Genomic DNA, 22,413 nt, shown 5'->3' on the forward strand with positions numbered 1-22,413 from the left:
GGAGGAGTGGCCAGAGGATCACAGGCGCCCGCCCGCCCGCCCGCGCCCTACACCGGGAGGATGCGGCCCCAGGCTCACCGAGAGGCGTCTCTTCCATCAGGGATTTGCCGTTCAGGTCAGCCCCGTGTGCCACGAGCAGCTCCACCAGGTGCACCTGTGGGCCGGCGAGCCCGGGCTGCTGAAGCCTGCGGAGCCGCCGAGCCCGCCCGGCCCCACCGCCCCGCAGGCGCTCACCTGGCCCCAGTAGGCCGCTGCGTGCAGTGGCTCCCAGCCGTCGCGGTCCTTGGTGCTCAGGCTGGCCCCGTGTTCCAGCAGCAGGGCAGCTGCCTCGCCGAACCCGTTGGCCGCGGCAATGTGTAGCTGCAGGCAAACCGCCGGCCCCTGAGTCCCGGCCCTGGTTCGGCCTGCAGCAGCCTCCCCTGCCTGCGTCCCGCGCGGCCCCGTCCTCACCAGCGTGGCGCCGTGGTCCCGGGGGGCATTGAGGTCTGCCCCCTCCTGCAGCAGGCTCCGGATGTCCTCCAGCATATGCAGCTCGGGCAAGGCCCGGGCCCGCTCGATGCTGTCCTGGGTGATGCCTGCGGGGCAGCGGGCTCAGGGCTCCACCCCCGGCATACCACCCGCCGCGCCCCGCGCCCTGCTGCCCCGGCAGGCAGGCAGGGCTGCACTCACCATGGCTGGCCATGGCCGTCTCCAGGCAGTCCAGTGTCTGCTCGTCCTCACACAGGTCATAGGGCATGTTCCCGTCCGTGTTGACTGCCAGGAGGTCGGCACCACTGCGGAAAGGGTGGATGGGGTGCTGGTCACAGGGCCCTTCTCCCCCAGCAGAGGCCCCCAGGACCCTCTCAGAGGCCTTCCACCTAGGGCTGCCTCAGAGGTGGCCCAGGCCTCACCTGCCGCAGTGAGAGGCGGCCCCTTGGCCCTGGGTGCTGTCCTGGGGCCAGGTGGGCTGTCCTGCAGTCTCCACCATGTCTGATTTTTCAGGTTCCTGGCACCCCTCTGCCCCCATGAACGTGTACAGTGGGCCCACTTGCCACGAGGGGGTGCCAAGACTCTGGGGGCCCGAGGCAGCAGAAGGTGGTGGGGAGAGAGCCTGGGTGTCAGGAGAGCACTGCGGGGAGCTGAAGGGGCCCGAAACACAAGGCTGGATGCCCACTGTGGAGGGGCACGGAGTGGGGCTACGGGCCGCCTGTGCGCACCCCCTTGCTGCCCCGTGACACTGCACTCCCAGCCCGTCCCACTCCAAGGCATCTGTGTGCAAACGGGAGCCACCGCCATCCACCCCCACACCCACCAGTGTTGCCCAGACTGCTCCACGGCCAGCCAGCGGGGGACTCCTGGGTCCTGGTGAAGCTGACCACCCTCTCCATTCACTAAGGCGGGTGTTCAGGAGCACAGCCCTGCTCTGCCCTCCTGTTAACGGCCCCACCTGTGTCCAGGTATCCCCTCTTGCCAATTTCTCCCTCGTGGCTCTGACCAGAACGGCATTTCTCTATGCAGACCCTGGGAAGGCCAGGAGACCAGAGCAGGTCAAGGCCTGTCCTCAAGGAGTTCCACGCTCTTCGTGGTGTGAGCAGCCTGGCAGGCGGAGGACCACACTGCCCTGCATACGTGCTAGTTCCCTTGGGGTGGCAGCATCCGTGGTCTCGGCCCAGGTCCCGCTCTGCACGCCAGGGTGCGGCAGGGTAAGCAAAGGTCAGTGGGAACACAAGAGGCCAGGGTCCAGGCACACTTTCCCACAGAGATGAGATGCCTGGGCGGTGTCTCCAGATGAACTACCCACTTCGAGGAAGGTCCTGCCTGGCCCTGGCCCAGCTGCAGCCCCTCCCTGATAGAGACGCCCACTCCAGCCACACCTGCTCCCAGCGGGCCCTACCCAGCGATGAGCAGCTCCACCAGGTGCAGGTGGCCACAGGTGGCCGCGGCGTGCAAGGGTGTCCAGCACTCACTGTCACGGGCATTGACCTTGGCCCCAGCCTCCAGGAGCTGCTGCACCATCTCCCGGAAGTCATCGATGCAGCTCTGCAAAGCACGTGGCCTGAGTGCCCGAGCCGCAGGCCGGGGCCCCGTCCTCTCCTCGCACCCTCAGCGAGGCTGACCTGATGCAGGGCGGTCAGGCCGTCCTCATTGGCCAGGTCAGGGCTGACCCCACTCTCGAGGAACTGGCGGACTGCAGAGAGGAGGGGGGCGCGTTCAGGGCACGGGAGTCCCACCACAAGCCAGCGCCATCCTGCTCAGGTCCCTGCACCTGGGGTACCTGGGCTGACGGCTGTGCGTAGCTGGGAGAGCAGAGGACGGGGAGAGAGGCAGTGGTACAGGTGGCAGGAGGGACACCAGAGCCCAGGCCGAGGGCTCAGGAGCTGGGCCCCTAAGTGGGGTACAGACAGCAGCACTCTGCTTCTACCCTCCAGCAGGGCGCCCTCCTGAGTCATGGCACTAGGGCCCTCCTGTGTGACAGCCACCTCCACTGTAGTCCCCCGGGCCTGGGTGCTGGCACTTTCTGTCAGCCACACACACACACACACACACACACACACACACACACACACACAGCCCCCCACCCCTGCACCGCTGCAGCCAAGAGTGTGGGCCCAAGGTGCCCAGGCCTGGCCCTCCCTGGCTGCACCCTCCCCGCAGCTCCCATGCACCGGCCTGGGGCACACCCTGCCCCTCTTTGCCCTCTGCACCCCAGCTTCTACGGCAGAGGCCTCTGCCCTGGAGGGAGGCAGAAAGCGCCCTCGGCAGCCTCCCAGGAGAGCAGAGGGACTGTGAGCATGTGAGCACGGGAAAGGAACAGGAAGCCTGCCCAAAGTTCAGGCCTGTCGTCTGGGAAGGTTCTGATGGGAAGAAGGGAGAACTCAGAGGCAGAGCCAGGGGCAGGCATCGAGGGGGCCAGGCCGTACGGGGAGCCCTGCTCCCCGTGCTCTAACCTGCCCAGGTGGGCTCCACCGTACTCCTGTATGGAGGCTCAGGACCCAGGCAAGCAGGTGTCCACAGCAAAGCCCAGCGCCCCGGCAAGAGGCGGCGAAGACTGGGCGGCTCCCAGCCCACCCAGGGCCCCCGCCCACCCCCTCAGGCCTCACCTTCACTGCAGGAGCCTCCGCAGGCTGGCCTGTGAGGGCTACCCTGGGGCTCCCACCACTTGGGGTCTGTGGCTAAGGACGCTGGGCCTCGCCCTTGGCGGACCTCTCGAGGCCTGCGCCGGGGGACAGGGACAGGGCTGCCTGCCGTGCATGGCTGGCCCACACTCGCCTTCCTCCAGGTCATTCCGGGCAGCCGCCTCCAGAAGGGCAACGCTGGGGGGGAAGAGAACCCGCTTCTGTGGCCGGCCGCCGGCCGCCTCCTTCTGTGACTGCGTCCGCTGGCCCCTCCTGCCATGGGCCTCCTTCTCGGCCTGGGCCCACATCTTCACCTGCTGGGCACGTCGCTTCTGGGCGTGCTTCAGCCGCTCCTGTGTGCTCATCCTGCCCACCGTGGGCATCTCTGCCAGCAGCTCCAGGTGCTCGGCCATGGCGGGGGCTGCCTGCCAGGGGGGCTGCTGGGGGCACCGGACGGGGAAGCGCGGGGGCCAGGCTGGGCCTGCGAGGCGGGGCAGCTGGCTGGACTGGCGCCCTGGGGGGCATCCCCTCTCTTAAGGCTCAGTGTCCTCTGCCCCTGGCAAGGCTGGGTCAGGAGGCCCCCCGCTGTGACCAGACCCGGGCAGCCATGAGGGGCCCAGGCCCCAGGCAGAAAGGGCAGCAAGGGAGGGCGCCTGCAGCCGGCCTCCCAGGGCCCTGGCACCTCGGCTGCTCGATGGACAAGGCCTCCCTCCCTCGTGGGGTCAGGGTGCCCACCCTGTGGGAAGCAGTCCTGGACCTGGCCAGCCTCAGTTCAGGGTCTGAAGCTAATGACCCAGATAACGAAGTTGCAGCTCCCTGACGCCTTGCCGAGGGGAAGAGGAGGCCAGGGCAAGGGGCAGAGGCCCCTGGGAGCCCTAAAAGTCCCTCTCACCTAACAGGCCTTAGGGGACGAGGTGGGGTCTAGGAGCAGCCATGGCGGGGGCCTTCCCTCCCCACGCCCCCAGCCTTCTGGAGTCGGTGCTAACGAGGAGGTGTGGCCACAGGGGGCCTGGGCGGGCGTGTGTCCAGAGTCCCAGGGTCCGGCCCCCAGCGCCTGGGGCCGAGGCTCTCTAAGCGGCCAGGGCACCGAGGGTACAGCGGGCCTGGCAACTGTGTCTTCAGGAAGGCGTCCCCTTCGGAGGAGCCGGCGGCCCAGCTGTGCACGGCAGGCGCTCCCGCTGGCCTGAGAGGAGGAAGCAGGAAGCGCGTCAAGGCCAGACGGCGGCAACGGCTCCACCCGGAGCCCCGCCCTGTGTGAGGGCGAGCCCTGAGGGGAGGGGGCTGGCAGTGCCCGCAGTCTGGCCCACACGCTCGCGGTTTCCAGCAAGGGCCCTGCAGGCTGTGCGGCTGAGAGAGGGGCGCAGGGCCGGCACTGCCAGCTCGCTGCGGCCTTCCTGAGAGGCGGCCCCTCGAGGCCTCCAGTTCAGCCCTTGCCCCGCAGCGCCCCTGACCTGTGCGCCCTGGGCCGGGCCGGGCTGGCCAAGGTCACCTTCTCCTTGGGCTCTCCCGGACTCCCTGAGTGCTGTGCGGCCTAGGCCTTCCCGGGGGCGGGCCCTGCCGCCTGGACACCGGGCCGCCCTGCTGCTCCGCCACAGCTGTGAAGGGCGGAGGGCCTGGCCTGGCCTGCCCAGCACCCCAGCTCCTCAACACCCGAGTCTGGGCCTCTTCCTCGCCGGGCTTTCTGTTTGTAGCTCAGGCCACTCGGTGCTTTGCTTCCCTCTGCCATCCTGGGCGGCGGTCCAAGCCCTGGTCGTGTGAACACAGGCGCAGGTGGCCTGCCTGACAGACAGGTGGGCCGGCAGCTGGGCTGGGGCACAGCCCCACAGTCCCCACCATGGCCCGTCCTGCCCAGCACGCCCGGTGTGCTCACTAGGTATGGTCCCAGGACATTCCTCGGGAGGCCATGGCCATGCCCCACCTACAAGGTACCCACCTGCAGCTCAGCCTGCCCACCGGGAGTCCCCATTCCCGCTCGGCCAGACCTTGTGGCCATCTAGAGACTGACCCAGGCTTCTTCTGGCCAGACTTGTACTCAGGGGTCTCAGTGAGTGCCCCCTTCTTTCTGGAGGGGAACTGTCCTGGGCCAGATCAAGTGAGGTCAGGTCCCTCCTGCCCCGGGACCCCCAGTGTGTTGGGAACTTCGCATTACATCTCTGCCTCGCCCTGGACTTTGCTGGCACTCCAGCTATTCGCTCTGCGAGCCAGGCCTCAGAGGCTACCTGGGGACAGGAAAGAGCCCTCCAGGCGGACAGCCCCCAGCTGGCCACCTCTGCAGATGAGCTGCCTAGACCCCCTGCCTGGATCCCCCAAGTCCCACCTCTGCCCTGAGACACCACTTCTCCACCGAGACAGGCAGGAGGCCTGCAGGCACCGTGGCAACTCCCCACACATTAGGCTGGGGGTGGATCCCAGACCAAACCCAAGGCGTGGCAGGGCTTTCACTGGCTCTGTAAGACTCTCCCTCCCTGCTGGCCACTCACAGGCAGCCTCAGGTTCCCCTGGAGGGAGCTGGGACCCCCTCCAGCCCACACATGGGATCTTCACCTGTCTGGGGTAGGTCTCTGAAGAGCATGCCCCAAGAGACGCGGGAAGGAGGAGCAACGCACTCTGCCCAGGGCCACCCCCAACCCCGTCACAGAGGATGCTGCCCCCACCTATCCACGAGGGAGGAGGTCCCCTGCAGGCCAAGGCTCCACGGCAGAGCAGGCTCACAGGGCCTCAGCGACCATCTTCTCCAAGTGGGCGCCAACATCATAGCCACAGCCCAATTTTGTTAAGTTTGACAAGATTTAGGAGATGTCATCTACCCCATCATTTTATGGAAGAAAAGAGATTCTGACGCCCACGTCCTACAGAAATTCCCCTAGAGGGGACTTCCCTGATGGCCCAGTGGTTAGGACTGCATGGTTCCACTGCACGGGTTCGATTCCCTCGTCAGGGAGCTAAGACTCCTGCATGCGGGGGAGCAGGGTAGGGGACAGAAAACAACCTAAAATAGAGTAACCACCAGCTTTTCAAATTGAACAGATGTTGTGTTTTCTAGCTGTTGTTTTCTTATTTTGAAGGCCACCCATGAAAATACATGTGGGGCAGGATCTGAAGCCTCACCCAGGCCCACCCCTGTGCCCCAGGCAGCACGGGGCTCAGGATAGAGACCTGCTCCCTGTGGGCCCCCAACGGCCCGGGCACTGCACACTGGAGACTCTGGTCTCCTGCTGGGCTACAGCAGCTCAACCGGGTCCTCAGCCCCCTACTCTGGGGGCCCCACCTGCCTGAAGCCCCAGGTCCCCTCTGGGCCCCTTTAGCAGCACTCCTTGCTGGAAGCTGCCTGAGGACAGTCTGCATGTGACCTTGGGTGGGTCCTTGGGCCGCTGGACTGCCTCCTCTGAGAGAAAGGTGACCCCAGGGAGTGTCAGGATCCCGCTGCAGTGGGCGCCCATCCTGGAACAGTCTCCATGGGGGGCAGCACAGTGCCCAGCCCCCGGCCCCCCCAGGCTGAGTCTGAGCTCTCCGTCTGTCCCCCCTCCTCAAGCCCCACTCTTCTGCCTCCTCCCAGCCACGCAGTCCAGGAACGGTCCCCCCAAGCTGCAAGACTCACCCCTCAGCTGAGCCACAAAGGCCAGGACAGCTCAGTGGAGTCCCAACAACTGACCACCGCACCACACCCAGGCCAAGGGGGCCAAGGGGGCGGCTGCCGCCTCAGTCCACAAATCCTGCCCCAAGCCTCCCTGGAATGTCAAACAGAGATAATCTGGACAATTTTTCCACTTCTCAGCTCCATGCCTGGGGCGCTACATGGGAGTGTGGGGCTGAGGTGGGAGGAGCCTTCTGGAAGGACAGTGGCCACTGCCCCTCATCCTCTGAGCCCACGGCACTGGACTATGTCCAGAGTCTGTGGAGAGTACCCCTGACACCCGGCTTATGGGCCCCAGCCCAGGCCCTCGGTGTGGACAGACACACGCTGGCCTGAGTGTCTCAGCGGCCCCTCCCCAACCACAGTCCCAGCCCTGCACCGGCAGGTCCCTGTCATTATCTCCATCTCCCACCTGGGGAACTGAGGGAACTGAGGCCTAAACCCGTGGGGCCCTGCTGACGACGCCACCGTCCTGCCTCTCATGCCCACTTCCCAGCATCTGTGAGAATCAGGGACAGTGTAGCAAGAGCCCAGAGCCTTTGAGGGTCAGGAAGTGTCCCATCACTCGCCCAGGGACAGGGAGGCTGTGCTTTGCTCAGAGAGAGGAAAGGAGAGATGAAGGGGCGGGGGAGTGGGGTGCCCACCTCCCCTCAGGTACTGGGGGCTTCGCATCCCTGTCCTGCTTAAGGGTTGCTGGAGCTGGTTTTCCTTGTGGCTTTATCTACGACAGCAGAAGATGGGGAGTGACCAGCTGCTCCTCACTCTGGGAAGAGCAAAGTGTGTGTCGCCATCCTGCAGAGTCACACACACAGACGTGCCCGTCAGCAGGTGAGGGCATGTAAATGTCATGGGCGAGGGGCTGGGGCTTGGTTGCCGAAACCCCGAGGCAGAGCTGACGGCGCCGCATTGCAGGCGGGGCGTCTGTTTGCTCGGGGACCACAAGTAGCTGGGCTTCATCCCTGGCTGACCCCCTGCCCCATCCCCTCACCCTTCCGCCCCAGCCCGGCTCACCTGGGAAGCCTCCCATCCCCGTTGCATATCTGGCCGCCGCGGGCACAAGTCCACCAAGGGCACCGTTCGTCCCGCAAAGGACCAGCCAGCTGGGGGCCCACCCGGTCCATGCCCAGGGCCACGTGCTGGGACCTCGGGTGGGGACCTGCTCAGGGAGGGAACCCGACGCCCCAAGGGCAGGGTCTGGCTCACAACAGGCACTCTGCCAGTGGTCTGGCCATGCCGTCCCCAGCCCTGCCCCACGGGCCTGGCCTGGGGGTGGCCTAGGGTCGGGGCACAAGGAAAACTGGCCTGCCCTCAGAGCAGGCGCAGGACGTGCGCTGGTGGGGAGGAGGGCCCACCTGACGGGCCCAGGGAGGGGTTGGGGGCACCGCCAGCGGCAGTGGGGCGGGCTGGGCTGGGGGCACTGGGAGGCGTGCGCAGCAAGGACAGAGAGGCCAGGAGCCAAGCAGCTGGGTGGGTGGGTGGCGGGCTCCTCCTCGCACTGGTGCGGGACCCATGGAGGAGCCGACCTGGGGGTGCGGCCAGGGCAGCTGTCCCCAGGGGCACTCACCTGCCTCCAGCAGGCCTGTTCTAGAACGTTCTAGAAGCTAATCCCACAGCACTACCATCAGGCCCCTCACTGCAGCAGCCTTTACGTCCTACACGTCTATCAAAGGGTCATTAAGTAAGGCCCTAAGGGGCTTATGAGGAAGCCTCCTATGCACCCTCATGAGAAGGTCACTAAGAAACTGTTCAGTGAAGGAAAAAAGGTGCAAAATCTGTACATGATAAGCAACTTCTGTGTGAGCACACACGTAAACTGGTATCAGAAACACAGGACAGGAGAGAAGCAACGGGAAGGGCCTCAGGCGGGGCGGGGTGGGGGTGCAGGCGGGCGGCACCAGAGCTTTGGGTCACTCCTGTTGTTTCGATTTTGAGCCACGTGAAAGTAAACCTCTTCGGAACAACATTTAGTGCTCTGTTCAGGGAGGGCAGGTGTGAGCACACCTGTCAGGTATCGGGTGCGGCCTCGGGGGGCGGGGACTAACAGGACCAGCCCGTGCCAGGGTCAGCAGAGGAGCTGGCCTCAGCCTGAGCCCGGGGAGCCCAGAGGCTTCCAGACAAATGAGTGATGTGATCAGATCTGGGGGGTGGGGGGACCTGGCAGGAGAGACGATGGGACTCACACACACCCCCGGCAGCGGCGGACAGGAGAGGAGCCACAGCCGGAGGGCAGGACAGGCTGCCTGATGCGAGGAAAGCTCCAGCGAGGGGCAGACGGAGGACGGAGGGCCCTGAGAAGTGGGCCCGAGCAGTGTCCACGTGAGCAGGGGCCAGGACGCCCGGGAGAGAGTACGTGGAAGTGAGTGGTCAGCAGAGGCACAGACGGGAGAACTGAGCGGGGGCCTCAGGGAAGGCCTGCTCCAGTGGGCGGCAGGGCGGGACGCCACCTCTCTCCTCACACCAGAACCAATCCAGATGCGTCACTGACACAGCCGTAGGAAAAATAAAGCCACAGGAGTGCCAGCAGTAAGAAGGCAAGACCGTCTGTGTGACCCCAGCAAAGGGGAAAGAAAGCCTTTCTAAGCTTGACACAAAACGCAGAAACCAAAAAGAAAACTGATACATCCAACTGCACTAGATTTGTTAAATGTCTGCACTGTAAAAACAAAACAATTCAAAACGAAACCTATAAAATCAAAAGACAAACGGTCAACTGAGTAAAAACATTTGCAATAAACAAGACAAAGTGGTCCTCACGTCAATCATGACGGCCGCACGCAGGGACAGAGCACGGATCCCCCTGGAAACATCCAGATAGATACTCAACTCCCTGATAATCAACACATGCAAACTGGAAGCAGGACATGAGCGTGGACGGCACCCGCGGCTGGACCAAAGGCTGAGAGCGCCAGCACTAAAGGACGCGCCTGAGTAACTAATGAACTGTAGAAAGCCTCGGACCTGCTCGGCCAAGGGGCTGCCCTGCAGGCACACAGGTGGTCTCCTCGCGGCGGCCCAGCAGCAGTCCCCGAGGCGGAGGAGCAGTGGGCTCGGATGTGGTGGGGGCCCCACCTCCTGAGAGTCTCAGACGACGTGTGCGGGAGGCGAGAGAGGCTTCTTCGTGAGAGACGTGGCACAGAGGAGGGGTCTCCTGACCCTGCTCTCCGCCCCCCAGTCCTGACACCCTCCCCCGGGGCCAGGCTCCAGCATCCCCCCACGCCCTCAGCCCCATCACTCAGCCTTTGCTCTCCCCCAGACTGCGGCCCCTCCTCCCTGCTCCCTTCCCGCCAGCCTTCTCCGGGGCTGCTTTTTCTCTCCCCGCCTCACCCCAGGCCTGGAAGTGCCACGACCCCTCTTCCTGCTGCAGCCTGCAGCCCCTTCCCCCTGCTCCCCCCAAGAGTCCTGGTTGACACGTCCATCGCCCTTCGGCCACACCCACCCCCCACCACAGCCCTTGCCGAGGTGTCGCCGCACCGCTGCATCAGGCCTGAACTCCCGTGGGCCACCCTTCAGCTCCCTGCCCCTCGGTGTTGACCTCTTCTTCCTGCCAGTGACCTCATCCTCTGCCTCAGCGACGCCCTGGACCCTGTCACCTCCAGTAACCCCCCAACCCCGCCCCGGCATCTCGGTTCAACACCTGGTTCCCTGCCCATCACCCCTCCCAGCTCACTGCTGCCTCCAGCGCCCCAGAGCCCCAGGATGACGTGTCCTCAAGCAGCAGCTTCAAGCCCCATCAGCACACGCTCCCTGGCCCTGCCACTTCACTGAGCTTGTCAGAAAGTCCCAGGCGCGGCCCAACACAATGGCCCCAACTCTGAATGTACCAGCAAAGCTGCTGACTGAGACCCCGCTCAGACACGACAGTGCTAAAGCTTCGGGAAACCCTACAGCTTCCCTCTCCCCTTCTCTTCTGCGTCCTCACACTCAGCTACCGACACGTTTCCTGACAAGACAGAAGCCGTCAGAAGAGGACACCCACCCCTGTGGAAAAGTCACCAGCCACTGCGCCCACCCACAGGGCCTTCCAGCCCCACCCCAGGATCCTCCAGGACAATCTCCCAGCACCAGCTCTCTCCTCTGGACCCTTGCCCTCGGCAGAGTGATACTCCCAACCTAATTTACAAAAAACAGCAAACCCTACTGGAGGAGACAAGGATGTCTCCTATCACTAGCTCTATTCATATTGTATTAACGCTTTTAGCCAGTGCAACTGGGCAAGAAAAAGAAATAAAATGAATAAGAATAGGAAGGGTAGGGGAACTCCCTGCCTGTCCAGTGGTTAAGACTCCACGATTTCACTGCTGAGGGGCCAGGTTTGATCCCTGGTCAGGGAACTAAGATCCTACAAGTCGCGTGGTGCGGCCAAAATACATACATATATATATATATATATATATATATATATACACACACACATACATACACACACACACACACATACATGTATAAAAGAACAAGAAGGGTAGGAAAAAACTCAGTATTTGTGAATGACATATTGTGTATGATAAATACCTGAAAGGTCCTAGAAAACTATTAGAATATGAGAACACAGCAAGAGTAATAGATACAAGTTGTTTTTTTTAAAAAAATTTATTTATTTATTTTGGCTGCACCGGGTTTTAGTTGTGGCATGCGGGATCTTTGTTGTGGCATGCAGACTCTTAGTTGTGGCTTGCATGCGGGATCTAGTTCCCCAACCAGGGATCGAACCCGGGCCCCCTGCATTGGGAGCACGGAGTCTTACCCACTGGACTGCCAGGGAAGTCCCGTTGATAGATACAAGGTTAATGTACAAAAATCTATTATATCTATAAATGCCAGCAACAGTTAGAAGATAAAAAATTGTAATGATGGTATTTATAATACTAAGTGTCCAAAAGCATCAATGTCTAGGAATAAATCTAATAAAAGATGTACAAGGTCTCCACACAGAAAATCACTGAACCTTACTGAAACACGAGAGAAGGACCAAAAGGGACACACCGCGCTTAGGGGTCAAAAGACTGAACTCTAAAGATGCCATTTTCCCCCAAATTCATCTAAGATTCAATGCAATCCCAATCAAAATCTCACTGGTTCTATCTGAAATTCACAAACTGATTCTCCATTTAATAGGAAATGCCAAAGGGCAAGAATTGTCAGTACAGTCCTAAAAAGAGACAAATCTGAAGTGCTTAGGGATAGAGAAATAGACTGACAGAGCAGAACGGAGTCCAGAAACAGTTACATATGCACAGACATTCAATTTATGACACTGCAGAGCAGCAGAAAAAGAGTCTTTTCAATAAATGGCGCTGGGACAGTTGAACAGCCACATGTAAAAGCTCACCTTGACCCCCCCCCCAAGGTGAGTTGTGCGCCTACACATGAAAGGTGAGGCAGCACAGCATCTATGAAGACTGGACACCAAAAGCACAGTCCATAAATGACAAATTAGGTAGACCTCATCAAAATTCAGATGTTTTGTCCTGCTAAAGACCCTGTGAAGTGGGCCAGAAGACATGCTATTGCCTGGAGAACATATTTGCAAACCACAAACAGAACAAAGGACTTTTATCCAGTGGACACAGAGAAGTTTCAAAACTCAGCAGTGAGAAAACAGACACTCCAATTAGAAAAGGGGCAAAATGTGAACAGGCATTTCACTAAAGAGGATGCGGATGGCAGCAAAGCCCACGAGAAGATGCGGAACAGCACTGGCCACTGGGAAAATGCAAACGGAAATCACAGTGGCCGTCAGACGGCAAGGACGGGACAAGGACGGGTCTCGCCCAGCGCTGCTAGGGATGGGAGGCGCACGGCCACTCGGAAAACAGTCTGCTGTTTCTTAAAACTAAACATGCATTTATCCTATGACCCTGCAGCTGCACTCTTGGGCATTTATCTCAGAGAATGAACACTTATGGTTCACACAAAGACCTGTACGTGAATTTCAGAGCAATTTCATGCATAAACTGGAAACGACCCAGATGTCCTTCACTGGGTGAATGGTTAACCACACTCCGGTCCACCCACCCCACAGGACACCCCTCAACGATGAAAAGAGCCCACGATGGACGCACACGGCCGGGATGGATATGGACGGTGCTCTGCTCTTCCCCCAGTCACATCCTGCGTGGCCCGGTCCACCCAGCATTCTCGATGGGGTGGGGGTGGGGTGAGGAAGGAGGTGGCCAGGGCCACATAGGGCAGCCGAGGGTCCTCGACTGTGGTGGTCACACCGTTCGACACAAGTGATCAGATCGCGCACACCCTTGGGTGTACGCACACCCTTGGGTGTACGTAAAACTGGTAAAATCTGAAAGGGTCAATGGAGTGCGTGCACGCCTGTGTCCCAGACCAGACTCTGCACCACAGCCATGTGCCCTTGGGGACAGGGGAAGGGTTCGGGGCTTCCCGAACCCTTTCTCCTCAAACTGAAATTTTAAAAGTGTGAAGGGACTTCCCTGGCGGTCCAGTGGTTAAGACTCCGTGCTTCCACTGCAGGGGACACGGGTTCAGGGAACTAAGATCCCCGCAGAGCAGCCAAAAGATAAAAAATAAAAAAAATAAAAAGAATGAAAAAGCAAGCCACAGAGTAGGAAATGCGTAACAACAACTGATATAAAAAGAACGACTAAATGGGACTTCCCTGGTGGTCCAGTGGGTAAGACTCCGCGCTCCCAAGGCAGGGGGCCCGGGTTCGATCCCTGGTCGGGGAACTAGATCCCACGTGCCACAACGGAGATCCCGTGTGCGACGACGAAGACCCAGCACAGCCAAAATAAATAAATAAATAAACACTTAAAAAAAAAAAATCACTAAGAAACCTCCACCAAATTGGAAAATGGGCCGAAGACTTCAGGAGTCCCTTCGCATCAATACACACAATGAGGGGCCCCAGGTCAACAGTCATCAGGGAAATGCACACGTGACCCAAAACACCGGCACCTGCCCGCCCACCCATGGGGAGACCGAGCATTAGGGAAGGCGTGGGGTGACTGTGACTGTCCCTGCTCACGGGGGTGCCCGTGGACCACACACCTTCCACCAGCCGCCCACTCCAGGCACTGTCCCCAACAGAAACGTGTCCGGGCCCCACACTGGGCCTATATGGGGGACAGCGCTACAGAGGATATTCCCAGGACAGCTGGCCAACTGGGACCTGGGCTGGGGACTCGAGTGCCGCATCCACACCGATCCCCTGAGGCTTCAGGCTGCGCTTGGTCACAGAAGCAGAAGCGTGGACTCAAGAATTAAGGGCGCTAACAGCCTCCCCAGCACCTGGCAACAGACTAGGGAGGGTCAGCGTCGCACAGCCCGCACTTAGCACGCGTCAGGATGCGCTCTGAGACCAGCCCTGGGCCCCTCGGCCGCGCTCTCACCCAGCCAGACACGCTCACGGGTCCTTCCAGACGCACAAGCCTCTCAAAGGCAATGCAGGGCTGGTGTTACGGGTCCCCGGCCCTGAGGGGCCCCTCCTCCAGGCCCCAGTCTCTCACCGTGCCCCAGCCTGAGCCTCCTGATGGCCCACAGGTCTGGGGAACCCGCCATGAGCAGCCCCTCCTGTGGCCCCGGCCCCCAGCAGCCCCCACAGCGCTTGGCCTCAGGGCTCCCAAGGACCCCTAGGAAGTGCCGCTGCACCGGGAGCGCCCTCAGCACCGGTCACGTCCGTCGTGGCGCGGCAACCCTGACACCACAACTGTCACCGAGGCAGACCTGGGCTGCAGGAGGCCAGCGTCTCCCGCGCCCCCCCACCCACCAGCAGCACTCATGGCCCTGCTCCTCCCAGGCTGGCATTCGAGGGAAGGGCGGCGGGTGACCCACACAGCTACCAGGTGTCCTCCTCACAGGCAGGAAGCAGCGGCCGGGCCTAGTGAAGGTTGGTGCGAAGGCCCAGAGGAGCACACCTGGCAGCTGTGAGAACTGGGGAGCAGGTAAGGGCGGGAGTGAGGAGACCCATGGCATGGCTGGACCCTCATCTCAAGGAGGGGCAGTGACAGCACCAGAAGTGAGGCCAGAGTGCCATCCTGGGGCCCCTTCCTCCAGCCCACTCCTGCCCCCAGCCCCCACTGGGTCTTCATCTTTCACAGGGCCTCTACCTGCTGCCCTGCTCCTAGTCGGGGGTCCAGCCCCTCTCCGCACTGCAGCCCCAGGGCATTGAAATCGCAAGGCTCAACCCAGTCGCCCCCGTGCGTGAAACGGTCCTAAGGCCCTGCTGGCCCCATGAAAGGTCCATGCTTCTTACACAGCCCATGACATCCTAGGCCCAGGGCCTGCGTAGGATCCCAGCCAAGACTCAGCAGCCCTGCCCATCGCCTCACTGTCCAGCCAGGCTAGACCTCGTGTCGGTCCTGCATGCCCTGCCTCTCAGGTCTGGAGGAACAGGGGTTCCTGTGCCTGGGATGGGCTCCTACACAGGCTTCCCCAGGGTATTGGGGTGCCCTGTTAAAAACTTTTTATTGTGAAGTGTGATACTGTGAAAATTAATAAACAGAAACCTCATTTAAACTGGAGTCAGGGGAATTCCCTGGTGGTCCAGTGGTTAGGACTCCACACTTCCACTGCAGGGGGCCTGGGCTCGATCCCTGGTCAGGGAACTAAGATCCCGCTAGCCACAGCCAAAAAATAAATAAATAAAAATTAAAAATAAATAAAATAAAATGGAGTCAGGAGGCCAGAAGGGGGAGCTCTCACACCCTGTCACTCCACCTCAGCTGCAGACCCAGCAGGAGGAAGGTTACCGCTTACTACCCAGCAGGAGGAAGGAAGATTTTCTCCCCGCCCGGCAACAGCTCAGCCAATGAAAAACCACTAAACTTCAAACTCCCAGTTTCCTCCAATGGACTCTGTTTAGAACAGCCCCTCCCAACTCCCCTTCTCCTCTATAAAAGAGTTTCTTCTCTTCGTTCTCCAGACTTGCCTGTGGTTCCCCATGGATTGCAGGTCCTCAATTGCAATTCTTTGCTCCTCTAAAATAAACCCATTTTCCTGATAAAATAACTGGCTGTTTTAAGTCAACAAGTACAGGGGCTTCCCTGGTGGCGCAGTGGTTGAGAGTCCACCTGCCGCTGCAGGGGACACGGGTTCGTGCCCCGGTCTGGGAAGATCCCACATGCTGCGGAGCGGCTGGGCCCGTGAGCCATGGCCGCTGGGCCTGCGCTTCTGGAGCCTGTGCTCCGCAACGGGAGAGACCACGGCAGTGAGAGGCCCGCGTACTGCAAAAAAAAAAAACAAGTACAGAAAGTGCAAAAAAACCAATGCACACATAAAATGGAAACACAAAACCACGTGAGCTCCACCCCATGAGGGTGCCAAGCAGCTCCCCAGAGCCCTCCTTCCACTCCCCCTCGCAGTGGTCACCACCTGGCTTCTCTTTACGCCTGCACACCCCCATACACCTTCGGAACAGCAGAGCGCCGTGCTGGCAGGCTGAATGTCCAGGTGGGGCTGGGCCTCATGCTCTGAGCTACCTCACTCCCATCATGTGCGTGGGATCCACCCCTTCTGAGGTATGTGCCCTAGGCTTTCTGCCTTGGGCTGAGTAACAGTCCACTACAGGCCTGTTTACACAGCTCGGGGTACACTTCTGAGGGCCTAGGGCAGCTTGGGTGTGGGCCTGTGAATGACAGGCTGCCGTGAACACCCTGTCCACAGACCCTGGTGCACAGCAGCCAACTGCAGGCTATATGACATGAATCAATGGATGCTACAACTACTTTTCAACGTGGTACCAGTTTACAGTCCCAACAGCAATGGAGAAACATTCCAGTTGGTTTATACAAAACATATTCGTTTTGTCACTCTGGTGTGTGGGCCGTGGTATCGCCCTGCAGTCAATTTGCAGTTCCCTGAGAATTAATCAGATGAGACATCTTTCTAAAGACTAGTCTCCTATATTATCTTCTAAAAGTAGCATAGTTTCCATCACATTTAGGTCTATAGTCCACCTGGAGCTAGTGTTTGTGTATAAAGTACGGAATCTATAGTGGTTTAAAAATATGCCCACAAATTATTTGACACTCTTCCCTTGAAAAGGTGGAGCCTAATTCCCCTCCCCTTAAATGTGGGCTGCACTTAGTCACTTGCTTATAATGAATACAGAGTGTGGCAGACGTGACAGTGTGACACCCAAGATTAGGATGTGAAAGGCACTGTGACTGAGACATCCCTGCTCTCTCTTTTAGGTCATTCACTCTGGGGGAAGCCAGCCGCCTCCCACTGGGACCAGCAAGGGAGCCAGCTTGGAAGCAGACTCCCCGCCCCAGTCAAGTCTTCAGAAAATGTGTGAGATCCTGAGCCAGAATCATCCAGCTGAGCTGCTCCTGGACTCCTGACCCACAGAGATTGAGATAATAAATGCTGGGTTTTTGTTTGGTTTTTTAAAAAACATTTATTTATTTGGCTGTGCCAGGTCTTCGTTGCGGCATGCAGAATCTTTGTTGCTGCATGCGGGATCTTTTTTTTTTTAGTTGCGGCGTGTGAACTCTTCATTGTGACACGTGGGATCCAGTTCCCTGACCAGAGATTGAACCTGGGTCCCCTGCATTGGGAGCGCAGGGTCTTAGGCACTGGACCACCAGGGAAGTCCCAATAAATGTTGTTTCAAGCTGCTATATTTGGAGGCAATTTGTTACACATCAATAATAACTAGTACAGACTCCAGTTGCATTTTTCTTCCACATTTATATCCAATTGTCCCAGCACCATTTATTTAAAAGCTGCTTCTTGGGATTTCCCTAGTGGCGCAGGGTTAAGAATCCGCCTGCCAATGCAGGGGACGTGGATTCGATCCCTGGTCTGGGAAGATCCCACATGCCGCGGAGCAACTAAGCCCATGCGCCACAACTACCGAGCCTGCGCTCTAGAGCCCACGAGCCACAACTACTGAGCCCACACGCCACAACTACTGAAGCCCGCGCACCTAGAGCCCGTGCTCCTCAACAAGAGAAGCCACTACAATGATAAGCCTGCACACCACAACGAAGAGTAGCCCCCATTCAGCGCAACTACAGAAAGCCCGCACGCAGCATCGAAGACCCAACGCAACCAAAAATAACCAAAAATAAAATAAATAAATAAATATTTTTTAAAAAAGAAAAAAAAAAAGGTGCTTCTCTCCACACTGTTCTGCAGCACCACCTTGGTAATAAATTAAGTTCCCATATATATGTGAACCTGTCCGAGCCTCTTGACTCTGTTCCATCCGTCCTAAGCCTGTGCTACAGTGTCCTCCCCACTGTAGCTTTATAACGAGTCTCCTCTCTGGCTTACTTACTCCTACTCATCTTCTGGCCTCAGTTTCCTTCCTGACCCCTCCCATGAGATCTGTGTCCTTTTTCAGTGATCTCAATACTCCTCAAACTTCCCTCACCAGTAGAACCATAGGAAATTGAAGCTATTTCAAAGCTGTGACCTACAAAAATGAAATTTCATTTGGCTCCGTTACAACTGCCCAACTGACAATCCTGTGAGGAAGGAGGACCCCAAGACGCTGGCACGTTTGTGCACACGGTGCTTGCAGCCCCCTAGGTCCCTGGGCCAGAGCAGGCACTGGAGATCCGTTTGGACCACGTGAGTGAGGGACTGCCAGCAAGGTGTGGCAGCACTGTTGTGGGGTCTGGAGAACCTGGGAGGGCCCCTCCCCAGAAGCCAGGGGCACTCCAAAGCTCCCTCGTCCATTTCCCTTCCCTTTGCCACCCAGCTCTGAAAGAAATCTAATAAACTAACTCACAGCAAGGTGTCAGAAGTCTAGATGGCCAAATGAAAGAAGTTGGGCAGCTGGAGGCATCTGCATTTGAAAAGAGACTCAAAGAGAACTGAGGATAAAAGCCACCCTGGTGGTCCAGTGGTTAGGACTCTGTGCTCTCACTGCCGAGGTCCGGGGTTCAATCCCTGGTCAGGGAACTAAGTCCCACAAGCCACGCAGTGCAGCCAAAAACAAACAAAAAAACAAAAAGCCAACCCACGCTCAGCTAGGAGGAGAAAGGACAGGCTTCCAGAGGCCTGAGCACCACACCTTCCTAAAGGCCAGGCCACAGGCTTGATCCCAGCTGCCGCGGTGCTGCACGCAGCCTCTTTGGCTTCATGACTCTGATGGGCCAGGACCTCACCGTGTAGACTTGGAAATGAAGGTCTGTCAAGTACAGCAGTGTTAAAACCAAAATAACAAAAGTGGGCTCTGGAGGGGACAGCATTGTGACCCTGGGTTTGCTCTGATTCGAACCTTAGTCACCCACACACACATCACACAGAATGATGCTGGGCCTGGGGCTCGGCAGGATGCTGCCAGAAGCACGGGGCTGGAGAGTTACGGGCGGGGGGGGGGGGGCACTGAGGCCACAAAGCTTTAGAAGAAGACATGTGTGGGGTCCAGATGACCACACTGCGACCTCCACACACCTAGCAGGAGAACTAGAGGGGCATCCAGAAGAGAGCTCATGATCAGTTTACACATTCCTGAGGTCACAGGGAAGAAGGTAGCAGCCCCAGAGCAGAGAGAGGGGTGCTGCGTGGGGGAGGTGTCTGGGAATGACCTGAGGCCAGAAACACACCAGGAGACTGGTAACACATAACACAGCCGAATCCTGCGAACTTGAAGCCCGGTGAAAACACTCTAGGGGTGCAGGAGTTGGGACAACAGGCCCACAGATGAGGAGACATAGTTTGTGCACAATGCCTGGCTCTGAAGACAGAAAGACTGACATCGTCTCCAACTTGTGCACCACAGGACAGTGAACTAGGGTACAGAATAGAACGTGACGCTACCGACCATGCAGTGTGAGAGCAAAGGCATATTCCACTTCTGGGTATACAAGCAAAAGAACTGAAATCTGGGACTCAGCTATGGGCACACCAAAGTTCACAGCAGCATTATTCACCATAGCTAAAAAGCAGAAACAACTCGAATGCCCATCGACAGATGAAGAAATAAACAAAATGTGGTATATACATACAATGGAATATTCAGCCATGCAAAGGAATGAAATTCTGATACATGTTACAAATGTATCAGACAAAAGGACATATATTGTATGATTTCCCTTTATATAATAGGTAAATTCAGAGATAGAAAGCAGAATGGTGATTGCCTGGGGCTGGGGGGAGGGGGAGTAAGGAAGTACAGTTTAATGGACAGATTTTCTGCTTCAGGTAATTAAAAAGTTCTGGAAGGGCTTCCCTGGTGGCGCAGTGGTTGAGAGTCCGCCTGGCGATGCAGGGGACACGGGTTCGTGCCCCGGTCTGGGAAGATCCCACATGCCGCGGAGCGGCTGGGCCCGTGAGCCATGGCCGCTGAGCCTGCGCGTCCGGAGCCTGTGCTCTGCAATGGGAGAGGCCACAACAGTGAGAGGCCTGCGTACGGCAAAAAAAAAAAAAAAAAAGTTCTGGAAATTGAGAGTGATGATAGTTGCGCAACACTGTAAATGTATTTAACCCTAAAAAAAAATTAGGAAGACAGACAATATGCTGGAACTTAATATAAGATTCAATAAGTTTACAAGGAATGAAAGCATACAGAGAAAGTTCACCAACCACATTAGAATTAAACTAGAACTCAATAACAAAAAGATATCTGGAAAAATTCCCAAATATTTGGAAACTTTAAAGCATACTTCTAAATAACCTACAGGCTAAGGAAGGAATCAAGATGGAAAGTAGAACATATTTTGAACTGAATGAAAATGAAAACATATCAAATATGTGAGATGCACTTAAAGCAGGTTTTAGAAGGAAATTTCTACCTTTGAATGCTTAAATAACAAGAAAGGTTATTTCTTTCAATGACCAAAGCTTCCAACTTAATCAATGACCAAAGCTTCCAACTTAATAAGAAGCTAGAAAAAGAGGAGAAAATTCAGCCCAAAGTAAGTAAAAAGAAATAATGAAATATAAAATAGACAAAAAGAGAAAAATATTGAAACTAAAAGTTGTTCCTTTGAAAATGTTGATAAAATCAATAAAACTCTTGCTGAACTGATCAAGAAAAGAAGACAAAAATTACCAACAGCATGAAAGAAAAAGGGGATATCACTACAGATCCTACAGACAACTAAAAGGATAAAAATGAGAATGTTCTGAACAATTTATGATAATAAACTTAACAACTTAAGTCAGCGGTCGACAAACTACAGCCTATGGACTGAATCGGCCTACCATCTGTTTTTGTAAATAAAGTTTTATTAGAATACAACCATGCTCATTTGTTCATGTATTGTCTATGGCTGTTTCATGGTACAGTAAGAGATAAGTAACCACAACAGAGACCATATGGCCAGAAAAGCCTAAAACATTTACTATTTGGCCCTTTATAGAGAAAAATTGCCATGCTTGACCTAAGATAAATGGGCAAATTACCGGAATGAAACAAATTATCAAAATGGGCTCAAGAAGAAACAGAAAACCTGAACAGCCCTATATCTATTAAAGGAATTAAATTTCCAGTTAAAAACTTTCCCACAAAGAAACTCCAAGCCCAGATGGCTTTACTAGCAGATTATAACAAACATTTAAAGAAGATATAATACAGAATCTACAAAAATGCTTTCTAAAAATAGAAGAGGAAGAAACACATCCCAACTTGTTTTTATAAAGCCAGTATTACCCTGACTCCAAAGCCAAAGACACAACAATTTAAGAATACCACAGACTGATTTCTTCATGAATAGTTGCAAAAATTCTTTAAAAAACATTACTAAATTGAATCCAGGAATATATAAGAAGGATAATACATCTTGACCAACTGTGGTTTATTCCAAGAATGAAAGATTGGTTTAACATTTAAAAAATTAACATAGGGGACTTCCCTGGTGATGCAGTGGTTAAGAATCCGCCTGACAATGCAGGGGACACGGGTTCGTGCCCCGGTCCGGGAAGATCCCACATGCCGCGGAGCGGCTGGGCCCGTGAGCCATGGCCGCTGAGCCTGCGTGTCCGGAGCCTGTGCTCCGCAACGGGAGAGACCACAACAGTGAGAGGCCCCCATACCGCAAAAACAAACAAACAAAAACAAACAAACAAAAAAACAGAGACCTACATAAATAGATCTGTAGCTTCAATACAATCCCAATCAAAATGCCAGTAAGCCCTTTTGTAGAAATTCTCAAATTTATATAGGACTACATAATATCTTGAAGAGCCAAAATGATTTGAAAAAGAAAAACCAAGTTGGAAAATTAACGCTACTTAACCTCAAGGCTTATTATAAAGCTACAATAATCAAATATGTGGGATATTAGCAATAAGATCAATGAATATAAAATAGGGAATCCAGAAATACACCCAAACATATACTGTCAATTGATTTTCAACAAGGCTGTTAAGGTAATACAATGGGGAGAGGATGGTCTTCAAAAATGGTGTTGGAATGACTGGATATCCACGGAAAACAATGATCCTTGATCTCTTGACCATAAGAGAAAGCATAAACCATAAAGGGAAAAAAATGACAAACTGAACTTCATCAAAATTAAAAGTATCTGCTGTTCAAGACCCTGGTAACAAAATTAAACATCGGAACTTCCCTGGTGGTCCAGTGGCTAGGACTCCGTGCTCCCAATGCAGGGGGCGTGGGTTCGATCCCTGGTCAGAGAACTAAATCCCACATGCAGCGACTAAGAGTTCACGTGCTGCAACTAAGACCCAGCACAGCCAAATTAAAGAAAGAGAGAGAGAGAGAAAGGGAGAGAGAGAGAGAGAGAGAGAAAGGGA

The 22,413-nt window shown here is 56.4% G+C and overlaps 1 protein-coding gene and 1 long non-coding RNA gene across 8 annotated transcripts in view; one reads left to right on the forward strand and one right to left on the reverse strand.

Moving 5' to 3' along the window:
- PPP1R16A (protein phosphatase 1 regulatory subunit 16A) overlaps nt 1-22,413 on the reverse strand; it is a 28,754-nt gene that overhangs the window by 1,153 nt on the left and 5,188 nt on the right. For 2 of the 7 annotated variants that reach the window (XM_029202211.1, XM_029202212.1), the window contains exons 2-5: nt 3,250-4,278; nt 2,097-2,167; nt 1,874-2,019; nt 79-773 (exon numbers count right to left, since the gene is read on the reverse strand). In XM_029202211.1, coding sequence (XP_029058044.1) covers nt 79-773; nt 1,874-2,019; nt 2,097-2,167; nt 3,250-3,508 — 1,171 coding nt within the window. In that variant the 5' untranslated portion in view covers nt 3,509-4,278. Of the gene's footprint in view, nt 1-78; nt 774-890; nt 1,066-1,873; nt 2,020-2,096; nt 2,168-3,249; nt 4,279-22,413 lie in introns of those variants that run through there. The other 5 variants (XM_029202216.1, XM_029202214.1, XM_029202213.1 and 2 more) reach the window with 5 other exon arrangements.
- On the forward strand, nt 48-10,033 carry LOC114883955. The gene is made up of 3 exons (XR_003790735.1): nt 48-115; nt 982-3,496; nt 4,218-10,033. It is a non-coding gene; the product is annotated as an uncharacterized LOC114883955 (long non-coding RNA).

Source organism: Monodon monoceros, unplaced genomic scaffold, assembly GCF_005190385.1.
Source record: "Monodon monoceros isolate NGI ecotype Baffin Bay Population unplaced genomic scaffold, NGI_Narwhal_1 Super_Scaffold_5, whole genome shotgun sequence".
NCBI lineage: Eukaryota > Metazoa > Chordata > Mammalia > Artiodactyla > Monodontidae > Monodon > Monodon monoceros.